Below are 22,426 nucleotides of genomic sequence, written 5' to 3' on the forward strand. Positions count from 1 at the left end.
GAGCCCCGCCCCGCCCCGCCTCCAGGCCACGCCCACGCGGAAGTGACGTACGCGGAAGGAGGCCGAGGGGGGGTCGGCCGTTGGATGGTGGGGTGCTGCCGTTAACTGTCGTTAACCGCCGTTCAGCGGCCGGCCGCCATGTTGCGGGGGCTGGGCAGCTGGCTGGGGCTGGAGCCGGCGGCTGAGGAGAAGCGGCTGCTGCCGGCCGAGGAGGGCGGCGGCCCCGCTGAGGAGGAGGAGGAGGAGCAGGAGCAGCAGCAGAAGGAGCGGGAGGAGGAGGAGGATGAAGATGAAGCCGCGCGGAGCCGGGAGCGGGCGGACTCGGAGGCGCTCCTCAGCCAGGCCAAGGGACTCGGCAGTGAGTGTCCGAGTGCTAAACCCCCACACGCCGCCCCGCCACACCCGGTGCCCACACGCGGCCTGCTTAGCCGCTGGTCCTGCTGTTGCTGCAGGAGCGGTGGTGCACATGGGTTTTTGTCAACGTTTCTAGGAAAATAATGCCTTTTTGATGATTTTGGGGAGCTTATCCCTAGCGAGGTAGCGCTGTAGGCGAGGATTCTGCGCTGCTGTTGTAGATTCTTAACTAAAATGCCTCCAAAACACAGCTCTGCAGGCAAGGGGGTTCTCACTGGTGTCCTGATCTTCTGTGGCATTGGTCTGAGGAGTTGCTTTAATGTGCTCGTCTTGCGTTGCTGAAACGCAGCAAGTTACCCGTGTACTTTGGTCAGATGCTTGTCTGGTGGTGGTTGTAAATAAATCTTAATCTGCTGTCCTCTCTGATCGTTCAGGAGGGAAAAATACTTTGAATTTTCAGAAGAATAAGTATTGAGTGTTATGGATAAAAAACGTCCATCCTATAATTTGCTCTGATAAAGAAACTTTGGTAAATAGAGCCGTGCGTACGTTCCCTGTGACACCAGAAAAGTCTGTCATGGAAAGGTCCTTTTGTAAGAACTAGGACGTCACTACTGTAACACGTGATAACCCTAGAAATATTTGCATGACTAATGACCAAGGTAGTTGTAAGACTCCCCTAGCACTTAAAAAGTACTCTACTGCTAAACCTGAAGCCTTATATTTGTTCTTTTTTTTTTTTTTTTTTTTTTTTGTGCTTATTCTGTCATTAGGTTAGGAGAAATTGTTATTCCAAACTAATAATAAAAATATTGTTAGGTATCTATTCTTAATACAGGCATAGATTTGTAAGAGGAACCGAAACTTTCTCTTTCATTTGAAAGTCAAAGTGTTTTTCCACCACTAATTCCATTCCAAGGTTAAGTACCATCTCGTACAGGGGTTTTGTAAGTGCCTTGGCATTGGAAGAATATCCATCCTTAATGGAAAGGAAAAAAAAAAAAATTACTCTTCAGACTGTTTTCAGGACTGGCCAAAAGCACTTTGCTCAACACTAACAAAAAGTTGCCAGGCAGCAATTGTTTCAGAGTCCTTTGCGCTTAAAACAATTGCATTGCAAAGGAAGCTTTCCTGGATGCATCAAATAACCAATAAAAGCTTGTCAGGAGGAAACTATCCAGTAGGCGGCTGCTTCCTCTACTGTCCCAAGAGGGATACTGTACTTCTCTCTGCATGAAGGGTAGAAGATAGGTGTTTGTTTTACGAAGCGCATGATGGGATGTCAAGCCTGGTAACAGATAGCAAAGATAAAGGCGAGTAGTTGGAGGAATTTTGGTTGCCAGCAGTCTGTGCCTTACAGAAGGAAGTTGTGTATGAAAAAACTGGCTGGCTTAAGGGCTGGCTGGGCATCTCCGTTTTTCAGTATTAATTCGGTGGTATCATGAAGAGAGAATGTTTCATGTGCTTCAGAGAACAACAGTCAGCTTTCCAGAAAGTGACGTGAATGTTCCAAAGTAATTCATTCTACCGGTGGTGAGCAACCATGCGTTAAAACAATATTTGTTTTCACACGGTAAGGTTATTTGTTACATTTCTAACTGATAAGGAACTTGAATTTTTGTGAAAACAAAGGTGTTTTTTCATTTGTTTCTTTTAAACAGAAGTGATGTTTGGTTTTGAAAGCCCCATGTATAAAAGTGCAGGTCAGTTCCAGGATAACTGAAAGATCCTTTTTGTCCCACGTGCTTTGTGTTCTTACTAATGCCTCAAATGTAACTTCGGTAGCTACCATGCAATTTAGGTCCATGATTACTTCTTCCCTCCTCCTAACCCTAGAATTATATTATTTACTATGGCACTTACTGGCATTGTAAATACCGTAGCAGTGATATTACGGTAATAATAGATCTGATTAAGCGTAATAAAGTGTTTGTGACATCATGTAATTATCTGAGAAATAAACAGTGTCAATGTTGTTTTTAAGATCCTCTGTCAATAAACTGCTATTTAATCTTTCTGAAGGTTGCTGGTAGACCTCTTGCTGCTTGCCTTTGTTCTGACTCCTTTAATTGGAAGCTGACAATACAAGGCGGCTGCCTGTGCTACATCGTTCCTTCCCTGCCACCTTTCTTCCCTTCAGCACTGCCCATATAAAAAAAAAATGCTAGTTACAGTTTTTAAAGTAATTGTTGTTGCTGTTCTCCCACTGAACATACTTAGAAAAATAAACATTGTCACACTGTTTCTAATGGAGCTAGAAGAACACCACAGTGGGAAATAGAAAAGGGCAAGCAGCAAGAGCAAGCTTCAGTCTTAAGAATTGTGAAGGAATGTCAAGTGTTACTTACCAAGACTTTTTCATACATTTACTTGTCTCACTTCATCAGACTTTATTGTGCATGTTGATATTCTAAAACATATAATTGTTTTAATACTGTTGCTAGAGTTACTTCATTGCTTAAGGTCTCAGAAATGCTGAAGTGAAATTATGAAAGCTGTTGTTTCAGAATATTGATTGGAAAGCAGTGTATCGAGAACTATTGGGAGTGTTTGATTTGGTAATCAACATTCAAGTATAACAATTTGTTTTACAAAAAAAATTTGATCAAACATGGTTTGATCATTGTCACTAGAGAACGTGTGAACTAGAATGGGATAAAAATAGGATTTTAGTAGTTCTTTGGAGGTCAGAGCTAGGTTAAATGATTTTGGAAGAAGACTTCAAGTAGGTATCCAAATTAATACCTAGAAATGTGATTTTAGTGTGAGAACTGGATGTAAAGATACCTTTTCTCAGTTCTTGTTCTTCTCATCTGTGAAAGGTTACCTCTTCAATTTCGCCACTGCTGCCACAAAAAAGATATCTGAATCCGTTGCTGAAACAGCACAGACCATAAAGAAGTCTGTAGAAGAAGGAAAAATCGACAGTATCATTGATAAGGTATTTTATTTCTCGATACTTGATCTGAAAGATTTGCTTGCATACTGTTGTGGTAATGTGTAGTAAATCCAGCATGGGGTAACATTTCTTTACGCTGGTTTTTGGAACTGCGTATTTCAATTACAGGTATCTCCTGTCATGATAAATGATGTGACTGAAATGTTCATTCAGGGGATAGGTGTGCAAAAAAAAAAAGTCAACTCTGCTTTACTAGGTGCTGCACCTGTGTTTACTTCCTTCAGGATGTAAATAAGAAAGAACAGCAGAAAACAATAAGTGATGAAATAGGGGAAAAGGCTGGAAGAATTAGAGACATTAGAGTTGGGAGATGTGTAGTTGTTTTTCTTTTTCCAGTTAAGTGGCAGGAGGAAAATGCTATAGCATGTTTCATAAATGTCTTTGTAGCAAGATTCAGAATGAGGTCAGCTGTGTGGATATTGTGTAGTAAGGGCCTAGAGCTATACAGGTATGTTTTCATAAGACCCAGTGAGCTAATGAAACACCTTGCTATGGTCCTGTTCTTTTCCCTCACCCTGCCATTCATCTCTTGCCCTCCCATTTCTTGGCTGTAGGCTCCAATTGCTTTAATTCTGCAGCAAGTGTTTTTGTAGAGCAAAGGTAGCTTGGAAGGGAACTGGCCAAAACTAAGCCAGTTGTAGTGGGACCGTGCATCCAGGAGTGCCAGGCACAGGAGACTCAGCCATCCCCATCCTCCTGCTATTCTCAGACACCCCTTCCCAGAAACTAAAGAATTCCCCCTCTTTTTTTTTTTTATTAAATACAGTGAGATTCATTTTTTGTTGTAATAAATGTTTGTCTTTTTCCAAATTAATCATCAAAAGAAACTTCTAAATTTCTGTTATGATATAATTTTAATGATGCTGGGGAAAAAAAAAGGAAAAATAGACTAAGAAGGTTCATTTATTACACACATGCTTCTTAGATCATTTATTACGCAAGCAGTAGCACTCAAAATATGCTGTAGGTACTTTGTGACAGTTTCTTATGCCTAAAGTTTAATTTTCTTTTCTCTGTACTTCAGGTAATGTAAAGTCTGTATTTTGACGTAAAAGCTTACATATGGGAGAAATAGGATTATAGCTTCTATAGCATTCTAAACCTTTTCTCTTAACTGTATAAATTATTTTATTCTGTAAATGATAAAATTCAGGTAACTTATACCTAGCAGCACCCACAATGATTGATCCGTTTGATTACTGCTTAAAATTTATATCTTAAAATGTCTTACAATAAGTTTAAGTATTCACTTCTAACTTCCAGCAACATTCCTTTTCTTTTTTGCCTGTGCTTTCAAGTACAGAACAACATTGGCATTGTTACATAGGTTATGGCATTCCTGTCTATGAAATTTGTTTTAAATGGCCTCACGTTTGCACCAGGGGAAGTTTAGGTTGGTTACTAGGAAAAAAAATCATTACTGAAAAGGTTGTGAAGTATTGGAACAGGCTGCCCAGGGAAGCAGTTGAGTCACCATCCCTGCAGGTCTTCAAAAAATGTGTGTATGTAGAGCTTAGGGACATGGGGCTTGCTTAGGGACACGGTGGACTTGTCTGTGCTAGGTTAAAGGTTAGACCAGGTATGTTAGAGGTCCTTTCCAGCCTAAATGATTCTATGATTCTAAATCTAAAACTTTTGCTGTAAAAGGCACAATGTGGTGTTTTACATCAAGTGTATAACTCTTCCATGACCATTCCATATTTTTCAATGTTAATTTCTATATAGGATATTTCTGAACATAATTTTGTGATGAAAGTTTGTCAACATAGGCGGAGAAATTATTTGATTTCAGCAAAGCACACCTTCTGAAAGTCATACTTAACAGTTTTGTAAGTCTGATTTATTGCAATGGATATATTTCTTAGTTGAGTCTTGAATCTTTCTGTAAGACCAAGGGTATCTTTAAGTTCTTAGTCTTTCTGAAAACATGCTTAAATAAATCTAAACAGTCTGTCTGTCTGATATGTAAGGAGGTAAGGGTATGCATAGTATGCTGATGTTCAGATTAAGTCCATACACTAGGATTTTCTGTTGTGATCTTTGTCCCCTGAACTTAATAAAGTTATAAATATAATTTTTGAACGAGTTCATTTAGTTTAAAGGCAAAATTCAATTTTTGAGTAAAGTAGAATGTATGACTGCAACAAAAAGTCTTTAACTTACAGAAAGGGCCTGAGAAAAGAGATATGAAAATATGTTACTGAAATGCATTTGAAAGCATTATCTGAACAGACATGAAACAAAGGAAGTGAATTTATTTATTGTGGTTCCCTAATTTTTATTTTAGACAATTATTGGAGACTTTCAGAAGGAACAAAAGAAGTTTGTCCAAGAACAGCAAACAAAAAAATCAGGTAACGTACACTATTTTGAATAATACACAATACTGCATAAACTATATTTTTCTGGGGGCTGGGTAATTGAGCTATGTCCAGACCTAATCCATCAGATCTCTGTTTAATGAAACATTTATATGGCAGAACTTCAATATATTCAGTGGGATAGGAAGATGATGTTAAGTGATGCAGTTGTTGCATTAACTACTAAGTTTAGATTTGGCTTTTTAATTAAATTAAACTTTTGAAATCAACTGAAAGATCAGTGTGCTAGCAAAGCTGCTGCCTTACAGTTGTTTTGAATTTTAAGCCTGTGTATTTATTGAAAACAGTCATGCTGATTACCTTTCTTCTGAGTTTTGGCAATGGCGTCACGTTTTCATAATGAAAAACACGGGTTAGGGGTTGCACTGTAATATTAATGAGTCACCGTAGGAGTAGTTGTTCTGCTTACATTAAAGGCATAATTGCTCTTTTGCTTTCCCATAACTCTTTTGCTCTGTAATTATCTGTGATCTAAATCCTATGAGTTATCCACCCATGCACTATTAAGACAAGTGGATCTATCTGAGACTTTAAAATAGGCGCTTTTTTCTACTTTACGCTTCATTGTTTGGGTTATAGCTCGCTTAATGTGTTACCTGGATATAATAATTTGTTACTGTTTGAATAATTAGTGGCTTTATGGGTAATCTTGTATCTGTGAGTAAACTTTGGAATCTGATGAAATATTCCTATAAGTTTCATAAAACTGGGTGGCTACATTGACAAGAAAGGGGAGACCGAGAGAGAGATGGCCTAATGGATTAGCATGACCTAAAGGATTAGCATTCACATTAGCACATGAATCCATGTGGGTAAAAGTTTGCTTATATCAAGTGAATAGGCAAGTAGGCATAGATAGTTCAGTGCACAAGAGTTGTGTTAACTCGTTCAGATGAATTATAGCATTTCCGCAAGCTGAATTTGCATCAGCAGTGAAGAGATTAATAGATTTTTATACATCTAGAATAGTTTATTTTCTGTGTAATTCTACAGAATTATTCTGGAAACGTTCTTGTAAATATGTAAGTCAGGTTAGCTGCAGTATGTTTTTTCAATGTATAATTCATTGTAATTTGTTATAAATCTATAATTTTTTCTCCATAGGTGAAGAATCGGTGTCCTCTGGTTATCAGAAAATTAATATGCTAATAAGTATTTTGAAATTTTAATTTAGGCAAAGTTTACATGTTTAAAGTGAATCTAGAAATTTCTATTTGCAGGCAGCTTACCCAGTTATACAGCTTTACTTCAGTAATTAAACAAAGAGGCAATAAACTCTGACACTGAAGAAACCTCCACAGTTTTTGTTTTATAATTGCAGAAATTGGCAACTTTTTCAAGTTTTTATTTACCTCTGAAAAGCAAAGATCCAGGCCTAGAGTGATCTTATGGATGTCTTATGCCTCAGGCTTTTTTCAGGAAAAAGGAACAATGAACTAACTTGCTGATGCAAGTCTGCTTATTTTTGTGACTTTTGTTTTTTTAAAGTAGTACAAATGAAAATATTTTTTTTCTTTCAATAACAGAAGCAGCAGTTCCTCCCTGGGTAGACAGCAATGAAGAAGAGACAATTCAACAACAAATACTGGCCTTATCAGCAGTAAGTATTTATCTGATTTTTATCTTGTTGGAAAGATTAAAAGTGCTTTTGTTTTTCCAAAGCAAGTTTGTCTGACATTTGTTAAATTATTTATTTTCAAAATACTTTTTTTAAATGTGTGTCACAGTATTGATCTTGGGTGAAGTAAGCAGGATTTATTTCAGCATTAACTTGAGTCAAAGTAGATCAGCAGTATGATTTTTCATTTTTATAAAAAAGCTTTACAGCTTTGTGCTATAATAGAATTATGTTAGAAGTGGGATTTGGTGGTGGGGTATGTGAAATGCAATAACCTTTTTCTGATATTAGTTAACAACTATCTCATGTTCTTCAAAGGATAAACGAAACTTTCTAAGGGATCCTCCAGCAGGTGTTCAGTTTAATTTTGACTTTGATCAAATGTACCCTGTTGCGATGGTGATGTTACAAGAAGATCAGCTCCTCAATAGGATGAGGTTTGATCTCGTCCCTAAACAGTAAGTAACTTTTGCTGGTAACTTTAACGCAGTACTTTTAATGTATCTGTAAATATTCCTAACTTACTCCTTTTTTTTCTGCTTCCTTGAATCTTTTCTGTACTTCCTCTTTACGCATTTTATATCTGCGAGTTTCAAATACGTGGGATATTGCATGTGCATTGCAGTTCAGCAATTAAAGGAAAGAACAGAAATCTTACAAATTCGGAACTACTAAGGATCCCTTGTTTTTAGTTTAGAAGAAGTCTCTTTTTTTACGTCTAGTCTAGTAAATATTTGAAAACATTTTTCCCAAACAAAGGTAAATGCAGCAACAAAGAACTTCATATCCAAAGGTGTAATTGATCTCCCAAAGAGATGATTACAGATAGTCATAGGCCCCTTGGAGAAATGACAAAAGAATACAAAACAGTAGTATTGCAAGCAAGGGAAACTGGTTTTGAACAGACAATGTAACTGTTGTGGAAGAGATCAAGAATTTTTATAATGATGGATTTTTTTTAATTGCTTATATCACAAATTTCTAAGTTTTTACAGGAGGCAACTCTGTTTATCCCTTTCCTCTGCATATTTGGTTTTTGTTCATTGCTAGATGGTGAAAGCAAACATATTTCCAAATGTAGTAATCAATATCTGTTTCTCTCTCTCTAGTGTAAAGGAGGAGGTATTCTGGAGAAATTATTTCTACAGAGTGTCCCTAATTAAACAGTCTGCACAGCTCACCGCACTTGCTGCTCAACAGCAAGCAGTAGAAAAAAAAGAGGAGAACAAAGGCAGAGAAGAGGATAGTCAACTGACAGGTGTGGAAGAAATTAGTTTTGGCACAGTTTATTAAGTTAAAGTCATGCCTACTGACTGTATACATCAGGTGACAGAATTCTTATCTTTGATTTTCTATGAAGTTAGGACTTTTCTCATCATACTCCTTCTGTTTGTTAGAAGGGGGGAGGGGGCTCCCAGTGCTTTTAACCAGTTTTGCAATTTCAGCCAACTTTGCCAGAAGACTGCAATTCTCAAGAGATGAAATCTTGTTCTCTGCTCTCCACCACCAGTGGTTTCTGGTGTGCTATTTTGACCTGTCAGAAGTCCCAGGTACCTTTGGTTCACCTGACAGATAACAGGTCCTAGCCAACCCAGCATGCCCTTTGCTCTCACTTGTCTCAGCACATGTTGTTTTGCTTAGGCCTCAGGTCAAACAGAAGTAAGTTAGTGATATTGGGGTAAAATTACTGTGGTGGCAGAGGCACGTAGGAGATGGAAAGGCATGCAGTGTATTATAGAAATGGAGGAAGATCATTACGTAAGGTTATCCAAGATTCAACCTTGAGATAAAAAAGCCTCCTTAACATATGTTTCTTCAGTTGTGCCGATCAGTTTGTGCAACATATTCTTACTGACCTTCTTCTGAGTCACTGAGCATCTTTACCTGTATGCAAACCAATTCTTCAAGCAGGAATATGTACAGCTTAAGAGTATGAAGAAGTTACTGGCTAAGATGCAAAAGATATCTAGTAACTCATAAAATAATAGCCAAAGCTAGGTACATTCATCACCTCCAAGGAATTTTTACAGGTGGAATAGGCATTGGGGCAGGAGGATAAAGCCTTTGCTGTACCTTGAAACAGATTTGCATATCCCCAGATCAAAAATAAATAAAAATCATCAAATCCACTGGTGCTGATGTTCTGATAACACTGCCAGCCTGACTGACAACCAGCTGATCAGTGTCAAGCTGAATCCTTTCCCCCCCCTTTCAGATATATCTTTGCATATTGATAATTTTCCTCTCTAGTCTTTACACTGCTAATGATCCCATCTTTGTAATGCTACTTCTAATGTCACCTTTCTTAACTTTTTACAGACTTTCTCACAGCTTTTTTTCTCAACTTGGTAACTTTCTACACAATCTGAGCCAAGGTTACTCACCTGGGCCTTGGTTCCTTGGATACAGGCAGCTGAATCTTGGGTTGCAGGGAAGGTTATTGGGGGATTACAGAGTTGGGCTGGCATGTTGCATAGAAGGTACTTTTGAAAAAAGGATTGTAGTTTCCTCAAATTGTTTTTTTTTTTTTTTGTTTTTGTTGTGTGTGTATGCATGCCTTGGGCACTTTACCTCATTCTGTTTCTCGTAGGATTTGTTCAGGGTGTGTGCGTTAGCACAGGCAAAGACCCCATCTAGAACAAACAAAGCAGAGTGGTGCCAGTGTAGTCCTTATTCCATGGTTGTATTCTCACAGCTGACTTTGACGCTGCTGAAGGTGCTGCATTTTGGTGTCACCTTCCCTGCCTCTGTGGTAACTGTTTCAGCAGATAGTCTCCTGCCCCTTTGTGCTGTGCTGTATGGTTTTGTCTGTTACATCTGTCTGTCTATTTGACAGACTCCATCTGATCAATTGCATTCACATTCTCTTTTTAATCTTACCTGCATAAGTAGCTTCAATTCTGTACTTTTTTTTTTTTACTAGCAGTGATTACTAAAGTATACCCTCTGATTTTCACATCATGTAGTTCTGTATTCTGATGTAAATCTAGCATCTTGTCATAGGTGCCTTACATTGTGCTTGCCCAAAACCATGAACCTCGTTTTTCTTCCTTTTTTATACTTTTTCCATACTTAATTGCATTAATTGGAAATCAGACAAGATGTATAGTAATGCTGTTGATAACTATTATTATTTAGAATTTGATTTTTTCATAAAATATTTTTGTGTTCATGCATTTTTTTTAACTATTATGCTTATCAAAATATGTGCCAAAAAGCCATTTCTTCAGGAAGCCATAAACTGGTCAGCAATTATAAAGGAAGGATAGATTGAGATGAGTGAAAAACGCCAACTCTCTATGAAAGAGAAAACAGCATCAGAGATGTTAATTCTTGACAAAATTCACATAATTAGATGTCTGGGTTAAAAAAAAAAATCAAAGAAAAGGAAGACGGAAGGAAAACATAAAAGGAAAACAAAGTCACTTCTTTCACTTCTTACCAAATGTTAACTGAGGATCCCCCAAGATTTGGCTTTGTGGAAGCTGCAACTTTATCTTTTTTTCCTTGTATAAAGGAACTGCTCTTCAGTGCCCTGCACTAACAGTTTTATCAAACTAGAAATTTTCTGTCATTAGCTTCTGGTGCAGGCTGTGCTTAAGCTTGTTTCCTAATTAACTGTTCATGTCATAGCACTCCTACAGTCTCACCACATTCAGCTCCCATTTTTGTCATACTATTGCAAATTGTGTTTACTGTTACTCTGCATAGGTGCCATCCAACTCAGGAAATCGCTGGGTTTCTCACTGTTTCATAAACCTTTGCACCTAACTGCCATCTAAATGCATTTACATCATTTTGTTTCTTCTTGGATGTCTTTATTTTTTATTTTTTTTTTTGAGAGTTCGGGGGTTTGGCTTGTTTTTGTTGTTGGTAGTGGTAATTTTGTTCTTTTTTTTTTTTTCTTTTGGATTCCCTTTTAGATTTCTTTTCCTTCAGATTTTGCATTACACCAACTGATAGGATTATACTGTAGACTGTTAAGAGTGGTGACTGTCTTCTCTGGTTTCTGTAGTGCCTTGCAGTACATCTTCATATTGAATCCTTTCATTTATTACTGCCTTTTAGTCCTTTTGATTGCATTTGGAAAGACTAGAAAACATTAGTTCTGCCAAAAGATTTTCTTCATTATCATTGATAAGCATATTCCTTGCAAAGCCTGTTTACTATTAGTAAGCTTCCCCTTATCACTGAGCTTTTTGATTTCTGTTTCTGCATATCACTGCTTCAGTAAACCAATTTCAGGAAAAAAAAGCTATCACTGTTGTGACTGATTGGCTAGTTTAATTAATGACAGAAAAACTTCTATGTAAGTGCTGAAGGTTTCCTTTACAACCATATTTAAAAAAAAAAAAAAAAAGTTCAGTACTCAAATCTGCCAACCCGTGTCTGTTCTGGTGGAAGTGTCTCAACTCTACAGGAGAAACAGGGCAACTGAACTTACTGAACAACAAAACTGTCATCTTTGAGTCATCCAAGTGCTTAGAAATTGCTAGAGAAAGTTGCTGGATTATACACGAAGAGCTCTTCCAGTAAAACTTACTATTGTGACTGAAAACAAAACATGTTCGTTTAGGGGAGAAAAAATATACAGCATCTTTTGGCCTGTGAAGGTTCTCATGATTCAGAAGACTGATATGCAGATAGGTTAACCTTCCTAGTGGCTATATTTTATGTAATGGCAAAGATACATTTACTAAACTATAGTAAATATGTTTTGTTTGATTTCAAGACTTCATAAGTGTAGGGAGCTCTGAATCATCTGTGTTGGTGTTGTTTTACATGACTTTTGAAGGTTGGATTCCCTAATTGGGGGGGGGGGGGGGGGGGAGGGGGAGGGTGTAAAACTAGAATTACTTGCCTGTTGGTAACTTTTCATAATATTCAGAGTGTCTCATAAAGCCAGCATCTACAAAAAAGAATTAATTGCCTTCATTTTATCTCCATCTGTCTCCTCCTTACATGTTGTTTTTACAAAGTTTAACTAGCATGATTCATGCAAAGGAGAAAAAAAGGAAAAATGGAAAGCTTTTCATGTTCTGACCTGGAAACTATATGCACATAAGTTCTATAACAAAATGTTAGATTCTGCTCCTTCAGGCAGAGCTATTTACTTGGGAATTAAGTTACCACATGGGCAGAGAGCACATCAGCAGTGGAGGAGATGATGCCAGGCCAGTAGATGCAGAACAGTGCCGATGGTATGTTAGTCGCATTAGACTGGTGCATGGCCCAGCACAGCAGTGCTGTGCTGCTTCTGCATGAGAGAAGGAGGTGAAGCTTGAGGCCCCTTTCCTGCCCAGTGCTTTGGGCACTCAGCATTGAGCAGCAAAGTGTTAGTGCCATGTTCCACAGCCTCCCACGGCTGAGAATAGCAGAGCCTCTTTGGACATGGCGTTGGGTACAAGAACAGATGCTGTGAAGATCTAGGGAGGGGAAGGAGAAAAGAGGATGTGACAGAGCAGTGGCCGTTTAGCAGATGAGCTGTATAAGCTGTGACAGCTACCAATTAGAGAATTATTTTAATTAGAGCTGATCTTAATTTTAGAAATTAAACCTGAAAAAATTCCCTCTTCAGAAATCACTGAGTAAGCAGGAAAGGTCCACCCGGCTACACTGCAATAAACACAGCTGCAAGCTCACAGCTGCTTTGCACGTTTAAACAAATAAACTGCTAAGCAAGCACTCCATCACTACTACAACCTGTCCAGCATGTTAATTGTTCCTGCAGCCATCTCTTATTATTAACCCTCTACCCCTCTAGTAATCTGAGGAAGAAAGCTGGGGTGTTCATTTATCTACCAAGAAAAAGATCTGTACTTCCTTGTAAACAACCATTGTCTTCCCAGTACCATGCTGCTACGTGGAGAATGTGCAGTGAGTTTTAGGAAATCTGCAGCAGCTCCTAGGGTTTGTTTTTCAGTGACTTCTGCCTGAGTGAAAGAAGGTGAGACACTGGAGTGCTCTTATGTGGGTTTAGGGGTATGCATGCAGATAAGTCTGCTGTATGTAAGAGCTGATACCCCTGTCAATAGTAGTACCCAAGCAGGGAAGGTTGATAAGTTCCATGGTAGGTGGTACCTCTGTTTCCTGAGGAAGTCTACACCTTAGTACTTGAAAGATCTCGCAGCGTGTGATGCAATCTGAGTTTTTTATAGAAAGCATTTTTCCCCATTTCCAGCTGTTCCTATTTATGTGGTTCTTTGGATTGCTTAATGGGGCAGAGGGGTTCCAGTGATTTAACTTTGGATTCATAATAAGTAAATGGCTTGCTGAATTTGCCGTAGTTAATTAAGATCAGAAATTTCCTTCTTTAGGTTTTGTGTTTGTTGCAAAATGCCTTACCACCTATAGATGAATTCAACCGCTAACCACCAGGATTCATTAAAATTTAAAATACGATGTTTCCTTCTGTTTCTTTCTATATTTAATAGCTGTTTGATTAAATGAAATCTGTATGTATTTACATGTAATCTATGATTTTCTCTCTCTTGCTAGAAACAATACGGCCAAAAACACCACCTGTTACAATAAAGCCTCAGATAAAATCTCAAGAGGTAAAAACATATTTATCTGGCATTTATTACGTGAAACTGTTATTTCATAGTTAATTATGCATCCTTTTGAGTAAGTTGAAACTATTATAATATCTGACAGTCCAGTTCTAACTTGCTGCTGTTCTGCCGTAGTATTAATTTTCAGTAGAAGAAATAATAATTTATCTCAGGTATACTTTCATTAGTATCCTGTACACTATAATAATAAAGATTTTTTTACTCTTCGGAGAAGCATTTCAAAAATGTTCAGAGTAGAAGGTTTGCATTCTATTTAAACACAGTGGATACCTTCATAAAAATGTGTACTATGTTTTGTCCAACTCTTCAGCAGTGTCAAGCTTAAGTGCTGGAAATCTAAATTATGCATTGCCATAGCAACATTATTTTGTTGCAAGAGCAAGAAGAGCTTTGCTTGACACTGCAGAAAGTTTTACCTTAGACACTTAATGACCCTTGTTCATTTCTGGATTGTAAAATCAGTGCCAGAGAAAACTCTTGGCAGAAGCAGAACTGTGCATTCACTTGGCAATAATATGCAGTGGACTAAATTAAGCCAGAAACATTTCTAAAGAACAGACTCCTCTTAATCTTATTTGTGTGTAGAAAACTGTTACTGAATTAATGGTCAAACTTTAGTATACGTCTTAAGTACTTTTCTAAACTATTTATGGGTTTGGTATTGTTTCTGAATGCTACAAAAACAGTTTTAAAGTTTTTAAGAGAATGCAGAAAGGCGGCTAGGATGAAAAGCAGATCATTTTCAGAGTAAATGTCTAATGTTCTTAACTGTACAAAGAATTGTCAGGGTGATGCATTTGGTTTGCTGTCTTTTTTTTTTTTTCTGGCTGTAACTAAAAGGCAGTCATTTGAATGAGAATAAGTTTATATTGGTGACATTCTATCCTCCCACTTTTGGGGTAAGCTTTTACAACACTATCTTATTACAGGATGAGGAAGAGATTTCCACAAGTCCAGGTGTATCAGAATTTGTGAGTGATGCCTTTGATGCCTGTAATCTGAATCAGGAAGACCTAAGAAAAGAAATGGAACAACTGGTGCTAGACAAAAAGAAAGAAGAGACTTCAGTAGTAGAAGGTAAAACTTCTGTGTCTTAAATACAGTAATTCTAAGTTAGGTTGATTTAAAAAGAAAATAATAGTAGTTCTTACCACCAGCCTGTCTTGTACAAAATGTTATCTGTGAAGAGTGTAAGTCCAAAGTAACTAACAATTCTTAGGTGGCTGTTTTATGAAAGTGACGGTGAAGTACTGTTTTGTCTACCATTCTCTTTCATAGGTCATTATGTGCATGTGTTTTTTTCTTTACTGTAGGTAGAGTACAGTATTTGGAAGTCAGGCTTCTTGTGATGCCAGCGAAAAAGTCAGTATTTGCACCAGACTATGAGTTTGCCAGGTGCCTTTGCTGCAAAAGGTTTACATGTGTTTGGAATGGTTAACATTCAACAAATAGCTTTCACAATGATGAGAAGGAAAAAAAGCAGTCTTTATTCTTAAAAAAAAAAAAAAAAAAAAGTGGTTCAGAAGAACTAATACTGATGTAAAATAGCATAAAAATAATCTATAATGACATGGCTCTGGCCATACTCAATGAACTATTTACAGTGAAGACACTTTTATAAGTAGATAATCATAATATGTTTTACAGAAGTTATTTTTCATTGTGTTATGGATGTTGCTGAATCCTTGGTTTTTGAAATTGCTATTTTTTCCAATGTGTAGCCAAACTTGCATCTAAATTTGTTATGGAAGTGTTTCAGTAAGGCATTAATGAGTAATTTGTTCAAAGAAATCTCAGCTGGCCTTACTGACTTGGACTGTGGAATTACCCACCTTCTAGGCTGAAGTACTAACCAACAAGTAACACATCAAACACCTACTTATTCCCCCATGCTCTTACATATCGTAGGCAAATTTAATTAAACAGAGCTTAAAAACACAGGAGTGCCTTCTGACTCATTCTTTTTTTTTGCCCTGAAGTATGAAATATGATTACCTTCAACTGGGATTAAATGGGCTTGTTTAGTTACAAATATCAGTGAGGAGAATAATTGCTTCACTTCAAAATTATCCACAGTATTTGATCCTGTCTTTTTCTTAATAGTATATTCAACAAACTTTGTAACTTCATTCATTTTCTAAATATCACAGCTTCCCTCCACATCCCCCCAAGACTTAAAAGCATGCAGGGAGATTCCATTGATAGTAAACTGAAAGTCTGTAGGAAACAAGTTAGCAAATGGATGCTTTTTACAGCTAAGCTATGTATTTGCTTTTTATCTTTCTTTAGTATAGTGTGCACACAAGAATACAGATTAGTATATTAATTAATTCCTATCTGTGGTCAGTCAGAAGATGAATATTTGATCTTGTGGTTTCTTTAGTTTTTAAAGAAGGCTGTCCATAAAATTCAAGGGACATAAGTGAGACTCAGTGCAAATTCATCTCATTTTGTATAAATAAGTAACGTTTTATGTCATCAAGTTTATTCTCACAAATAATTTCTCTCTAACAGAAGAGACTGCTGACTGGGAAAAGGAATTGCAACAAGAGCTTCAAGAGTATGAGGTGGTGACAGAATCAGAAAAACGTGATGAAAACTGGGATAAGGAAATAGAAGAAATGCTGCAAGAAGAAAGTTAAGCATTTTTCACAAAATCACTATAACCCTAAACTTTTTCTGAAAACTGACATGGATTTCTGCTTTCATGTTTTATTTCCTAAAGATCTTCAAAAGACGTAAAAGAATCTAAAAATTGTTATAATTCCATATTGGGATACAACCAGTATTTCTGTTCTTTATATGAGCAATTTCTGAACTTCTTCATTCTTTTAAAGAAAAAAGACAGACACTGCAGGTTATATCTAATAATTGAAAATGATAACGTTAGTCCATGAAGCAACAGTTTAGTTTGAGGCATTCTTAGCTGGTGAAGAAGCTCTGCAAGGAGATTTCTAAATCTAAGAATCTTAAGATTGTCTACAGCCTTCAGTTTGGGATGTAAAAATGGATGTTGTAACTTAGTCCCTGAAAACAACGCTTGTATCGTGCTTGCACTCTGATCCCTGTATAATCTGTAAATGTGTATTATTTTAAGGTACTTGTAGTTAGTAGCTTTCATGTGTATTTAACTTCCTTAACATATATAGCCAAAGAATGTATAGAATACCCTATCAAATAACTTATAATGTTTAAAACATTCATTCAGACTCCAAAAGAAGTACTGGTTTATTATTGATCAGATATGATTAACTGGCAAATACTTAAACAAGAACAGAGTTTCTACCTTCTTGAGTTAACCTGTTGTTTTTATTAAGTCATCATATTAAGATACTGCTTTTTCCCATAGAGGAAAACAGTTTAATGCATTCTTTATTTGGATAAATGCTGTGTTTCCATTTAATTTTGCCGAGTGAGAAGAAATTAAATGTTTCTTTTTAAGTGCTGAAACATTTATGTAGAACTTTGGCTGGTTTGGATATCTTTATTAAAAACTGTAGATATGTATAAAATTGGCTCATTTATTTGGAGGGAGGGCATGGTAAGAGACAAAAGTTTCAGAATTAATGCAGTTTTCAAAACTATACTTTGTCACAGTGTCTAAGATGTGGAATTTAAATAAAAAAATTTCTTTAAAGATTTTTTTTTTATCCTCATTAGGTGTATGGGTTTTTCCTATAGTTTTATCGTTAAGTCAGTTTCTTTATGTATATAAATGAAAACTTAATGTTCTGTCATCAATTTTACAAACCATGACAAAGCATTCACAAAGTCCTAAGTATGAAGGCAAATGGGTAAAATGAAGTAGGAGCCATTAAGTACAATTGAATTATAGCCATGTTATGTGCAGAAAGCTCTGTCTTAATGACATAATTCTACAGAAAACTTTTGGAAAGAGACTTGAAAAGATTATAGCTGTAATTATTCACTCGATGTTCATTCTATGGGAATCAAAATGAGCTAAATAGTTTTAACTGCTATTTACTGTAAGAAAATACTATTTAAAATTGTTTCGGTTAGCAGCTTGTACAGGAAGCTCTTCTGTATTTCTCATGAAAAATTATCTCAAACATGTATATATTCAGCTTCCAAAATCAGTTTTGCTATTGCTGTGCATTTTCTCAACTACAAATCATCTGAAGCACAATTTATTTTGATAGTGTTTTTCACCTTTAAGGCCCACTTTCCCGCCTAGTTAACAGATGGAAAATAATCATGGAGTAAGTAAGGGGTGCTTTAGGAGCTGTTTACATCTGGAATTAAAGGCCACAAATGTTAAATCCATCATCCTCACTAAAATTAGACTATTCAAAGCTTAATGCTTACTCTTACATTTTGACAAATAAAATTGCTCACAGATTTAAGCTGGAGGCATGAGGATGTCTGCTACACGTTTTGACGTGACACCTGATATGACTTAGAAAAGCCAGGTTGTTCTGTTCTGATACTGGCAAGTTTTCCCTGGATGACTCAGAGCTCAGTATCTTCCTTCAAAGGTGTGAGCTTCTTGAAAACCAGCCTGATCATTACTGATGTTTTCAAATTCATGACTTGTTTATTTGCATGGAGTTTATACATCAAGCGTCGTCTTTCTTGTCATGTAAGCATAGCCTTTATAATTGTTATAGGTACAAAATTCAATATTTCATAAAAGATTATTGCTACATACAGTGCTTTAGCTTAACAAGTCGCATGAAAAGCAAGTTTAAAAAAAAAAAAAAAACACTAGCTCTGCATTTGAAAAGGCAATAATGTAGCAAGGCTTAACTTTGCTGAGCTCTGATATTTAAAGTCTTGTCAAAAATCATCTTAATATTTTCAAATCTCTGTATCTGGTTTTAACCTGGAAAGCTGAAATAAGATTTTGGTAACCCCATACAGTCTTCAGGACTGTTCCATACCTTTTATTTAGTTCAGTGTTACAATTGTCTATCAGTTTTAATTGCATGTGACAAGAAGGTGAACACAGATAGACCTCTTCATTTTCATAGTGTATTTTGTAGGCCTTTGTAGCCCAAATGTGTCATAACATATTTAATAAGCAAATATGCTGCTTTTTTTTTTTTAACAACAACATTCCAAGCACTGGAAGTGAATAGATGCTAAAATGCACTTATATATATTATATATATAAAATACTAAATTGTAGTGACAATGTAATGGAAAATGTAGAGGTTTAAAACATTAAGGAAAAGCAAAAAATAAAAAATAAAATAAAATCTATATTAACAAGTTTTGTTTAGAAGAAACTAAAAGACTGTAAATGTTTGAAATAAAAAGTGTAGTGAAATGTATGACTTTACTCAGATATTTGTAGCTGTTCTTTTAAAGCTTCAGTTAGCTTTAATTTTTTTATTATTTCATGAATTGTGTCAGTAAACTAAGCTTCTTAATTTGCGACTTCATTTGGAACACAAAACTAGTTTTTTTCTTTGCTGTTTGATTATCTTCCTCTTTGTTTGGTGGAGCTATGTATATAGTACAGCACAGTTGGTCAGTTTTAACCCTGCACATTTAAAGAATAGCACTAAGTGCAGGGTTGTTCTTTAATCACCCCTTTCATGTGACTGTGAGATGCATCCTTGAACTGTTGGGTACTCAAATATTATTGACTTTTACTTTGCAATAGCTATTACATAAAGGAGGATGAAGTGCATATGGTTACTTAGCAGTGCGCAGAGAAGCAATAGCAGCTACACTAGGCTCTGGGTCTGGAGTCTAGTTGTAGAATTATAGCTGGAGTTTGACACTGATAATGGTCTGGGTTTCAATTCAGCAAAAGTTTAGAAGACAGATGTGTTATAGAATCATTAACATTGGAAAAGCCCTCCAAGATCACCTGGTCCAACCATCCCCCTACCACCAGTGTCACCCACTGAACCACGTCCCTAAGCACCACGTCCAACCTTTCCTTGAACGCCCCCAGGGACGGTGATGCCGCCACCACCCCCCTGGGCAACCCGTCCCAGTGCCTGACTGCTCCTTCTGCGAAGAAATGTCTCCTCATTTCCAACCTGAGCATCCCCTGGCACAGCTTGAGGCCATTCCCTCTAGTTCTATCACTAGTTACCTGTGAGAAGTGGCTGACCCCCAGCTCCCCAGACCTTGCTTCTCCACTCTGCCCCAAGCCTGTAGCACTGCGTGGGGTCATTGTGGCCAAAGCACAGGACCCAGCACTTAGCCATGTTGAACCTCATCCCATTGGCCTCTGTCCATTGAGGCGTCCAGTTCAGGTCCCTCTGCAGGGCCTTTCTACCCTCTGACAGATCCACACTTCCCCCCAACATGGTGTTGTCTGCAAACTTACCGAGGGTGCACTCAATTCCCTTGTCCAAGTCATCAGTAAAGATATTAAAGAGGATGGGTCCCATCACCAGTCCCTGGGGAACACCACTGATGACCCATCACCAGCAGTTTTTCACTCTGTTCACCACCTCCTTCTGGGCCTGGCCATCCAGCCAGTTTTTAACCTGGCAAAGCATGTACCTGTCCAAGCCATGGGCTGCCAGCTTCTCCAGGAGAATACTGCCGGAGACTGTGTCAAAGGCCTTGCTGAAGTCTAGGTAGGCTACATCAATTGCCTTTCCCTCATCTACCAGGCAGGTCATCTGGTCATAGAAGGAGATGAGGTTGGTCAGGCAGGATTTGCCCTTCATGAACCCATGCTGACTGGGCTTGATTCCCTGTTTGTCCCATGCTGTGTGATTGCATTCAAGATGACCAGTTCCATCACCTTTCCTGGTACCGAGGTCAGGCTGACAGGCCTGTAGATCCCCGGGTCCTCCTTACAACCCTTCTTACAGATGGGCGTCACCTCCAGTCATCTGGGACCTCTCTGGATGACCATGACTGCTTTCTCAGCACCATCAGGTGGATCCCATCTGGCCTCGTGGGCTTGTGACAGTCCTGGTGGAGCAGCAGGTTTCTGTTTCCACCTGAACCTTGGGGCATTTATTCTGCTCCCTGTCCCAGACTTCCAGGTCGGGAGGCTGAGTACCCTGAAGATAAGTGGTCTGACTAGTGCCAGATGCAAAGACAGATGCAAAGAAGGCATTAATAACTTCAGCCTTTTCCTTATCCTCAGCAGTCATGTTCCCCACCGCATCCAGTAAAGGATGGATATTCTCCTTGGTCCTCCTCTTACTGTTAATATATTTGTAAAAACATTTTTGTTGTCTCTTTACCACAGCAACCAGGTTGAGCTCATACTGGACTTCGGCCTTTCTGACTTTTTCCCTGCATATGCTGGCAACTTCCTTGTACTCTCCCCGAGTTGCCTGTCCCTTCTTTCACCAGACAAAAGCTCTCTTTTTCTTCTGGAGACTCAGCAAAAGTTCCCTGTTCAACCATATCAGTCTTTTTCCCCACCGGCTCATCTTATGGCACACAGGGACACCCTGCTTCTGCGTCTTTAAGACTTCTGCCTTGAGGAATGTCCCGTCTTGTATGGCCTGAAACTGTGTGTCTCAGTAAATGTTGACTAATATCTCTGTAACAATAATTGTTCTGTAGCATAGAATCAAATGATGTTAGCCACTAGTACATTTTTGTTCTGAGCTACTCCTTTCCAATCCTATTTTTTTTTCCTTTGTTTTAAATATTGGGATATTTTCAGATCACTGTTGTTGATTTTTATTTTATTTTTTAACAACATGGCAAATGAATTTCCTGCTGCATATTCTTTGTGTTATATTGAAGTTCATTACTTCAATATAGAAAATGGCAACTCCTGTAAAACACTGTAAGACTCGCCTGTGTTCATTTTCTTCTCAGTTTATTCATTTAGTGCTTGGTCTTCATATATATAAATATATATATATATGTAAATGCAAAGACAAATCTACTAGTGTGTCTAAATATACTCCGAAACTCATAATGTACTTTTCAGCTGTTACTTCTAACTAAATACCACTGCAAGAGGAGGAGCAACTAAAATAATTGTCATTAGTTTGTCACTCTGTCATTTTTAACGAGACAGCACCCTGCAAAAATTCGCTTGAAGAATGAATCACTTGCTTCATTTCATAAAAGCATGGTTTTCATTATGGGACAGATTGTGAACGTTTTCATGTGCTAATTCAGGGATTCATGAGGCTATGACAAACCTTTCCAGATATACTTAGGAAGTGTACTTAATCCGAAACTACATGGGCAGGAAGGTTGCTTTTTTTCCATGCAAGAGGTCCTGGCAAAGTAGGGAAAGCCAAAAGAAAAACATAATTAGTTAAGGGTTTTATATATAAAATTAAAGGAGTAAAGATCCGATGCCTGCTTTGATATATGATGCTATAAAAAAATAATGTTGTCGGGGGGTTCTTTAAATTGTATGCATGCACCAAACCCTAATTCTACAAGTACTTTTATTTATTTGTTCTCTTAAGCAATGGTTTCCATGCTCAAATGAGGAGGTTTTAGAGCCAGATAAAGCTACTGTTTCTCTCTATCTTCTCCTTCCTGAGGAGAAATGACCCAATGTAACAGTCAAATAATGACCAGAGAATAGATTGATTACATCTAGCTTCTTTTCCCACCTAGTTCA

At 37.6% G+C, this 22,426-nt stretch overlaps 1 protein-coding gene across 1 annotated transcript; it reads left to right on the forward strand.

The window, feature by feature from the left end:
• The first annotated feature begins 29 nt into the window (after positions 1 to 29).
• On the forward strand, positions 30 to 17,399 carry SYAP1 (synapse associated protein 1). Its single transcript, XM_084510299.1, has 9 exons — positions 30 to 358; positions 3,177 to 3,295; positions 5,601 to 5,667; positions 7,221 to 7,294; positions 7,631 to 7,770; positions 8,422 to 8,570; positions 13,811 to 13,869; positions 14,817 to 14,964; positions 16,402 to 17,399. The coding sequence occupies exons 1-9, from the start codon at positions 139 to 141 to the stop codon at positions 16,527 to 16,529; spliced, it is 1,104 nt and encodes a 367-aa protein (XP_084366425.1). The 5' UTR covers positions 30 to 138; the 3' UTR covers positions 16,530 to 17,399.
• The last annotated feature ends 5,027 nt before the right edge of the window (positions 17,400 to 22,426 follow it).

The sequence above is a fragment of the Aythya ferina genome (assembly GCF_964211825.1).
Source record: "Aythya ferina genome assembly, chromosome: 1".
Classification (NCBI taxonomy): Eukaryota; Metazoa; Chordata; class Aves; order Anseriformes; family Anatidae; genus Aythya; species Aythya ferina.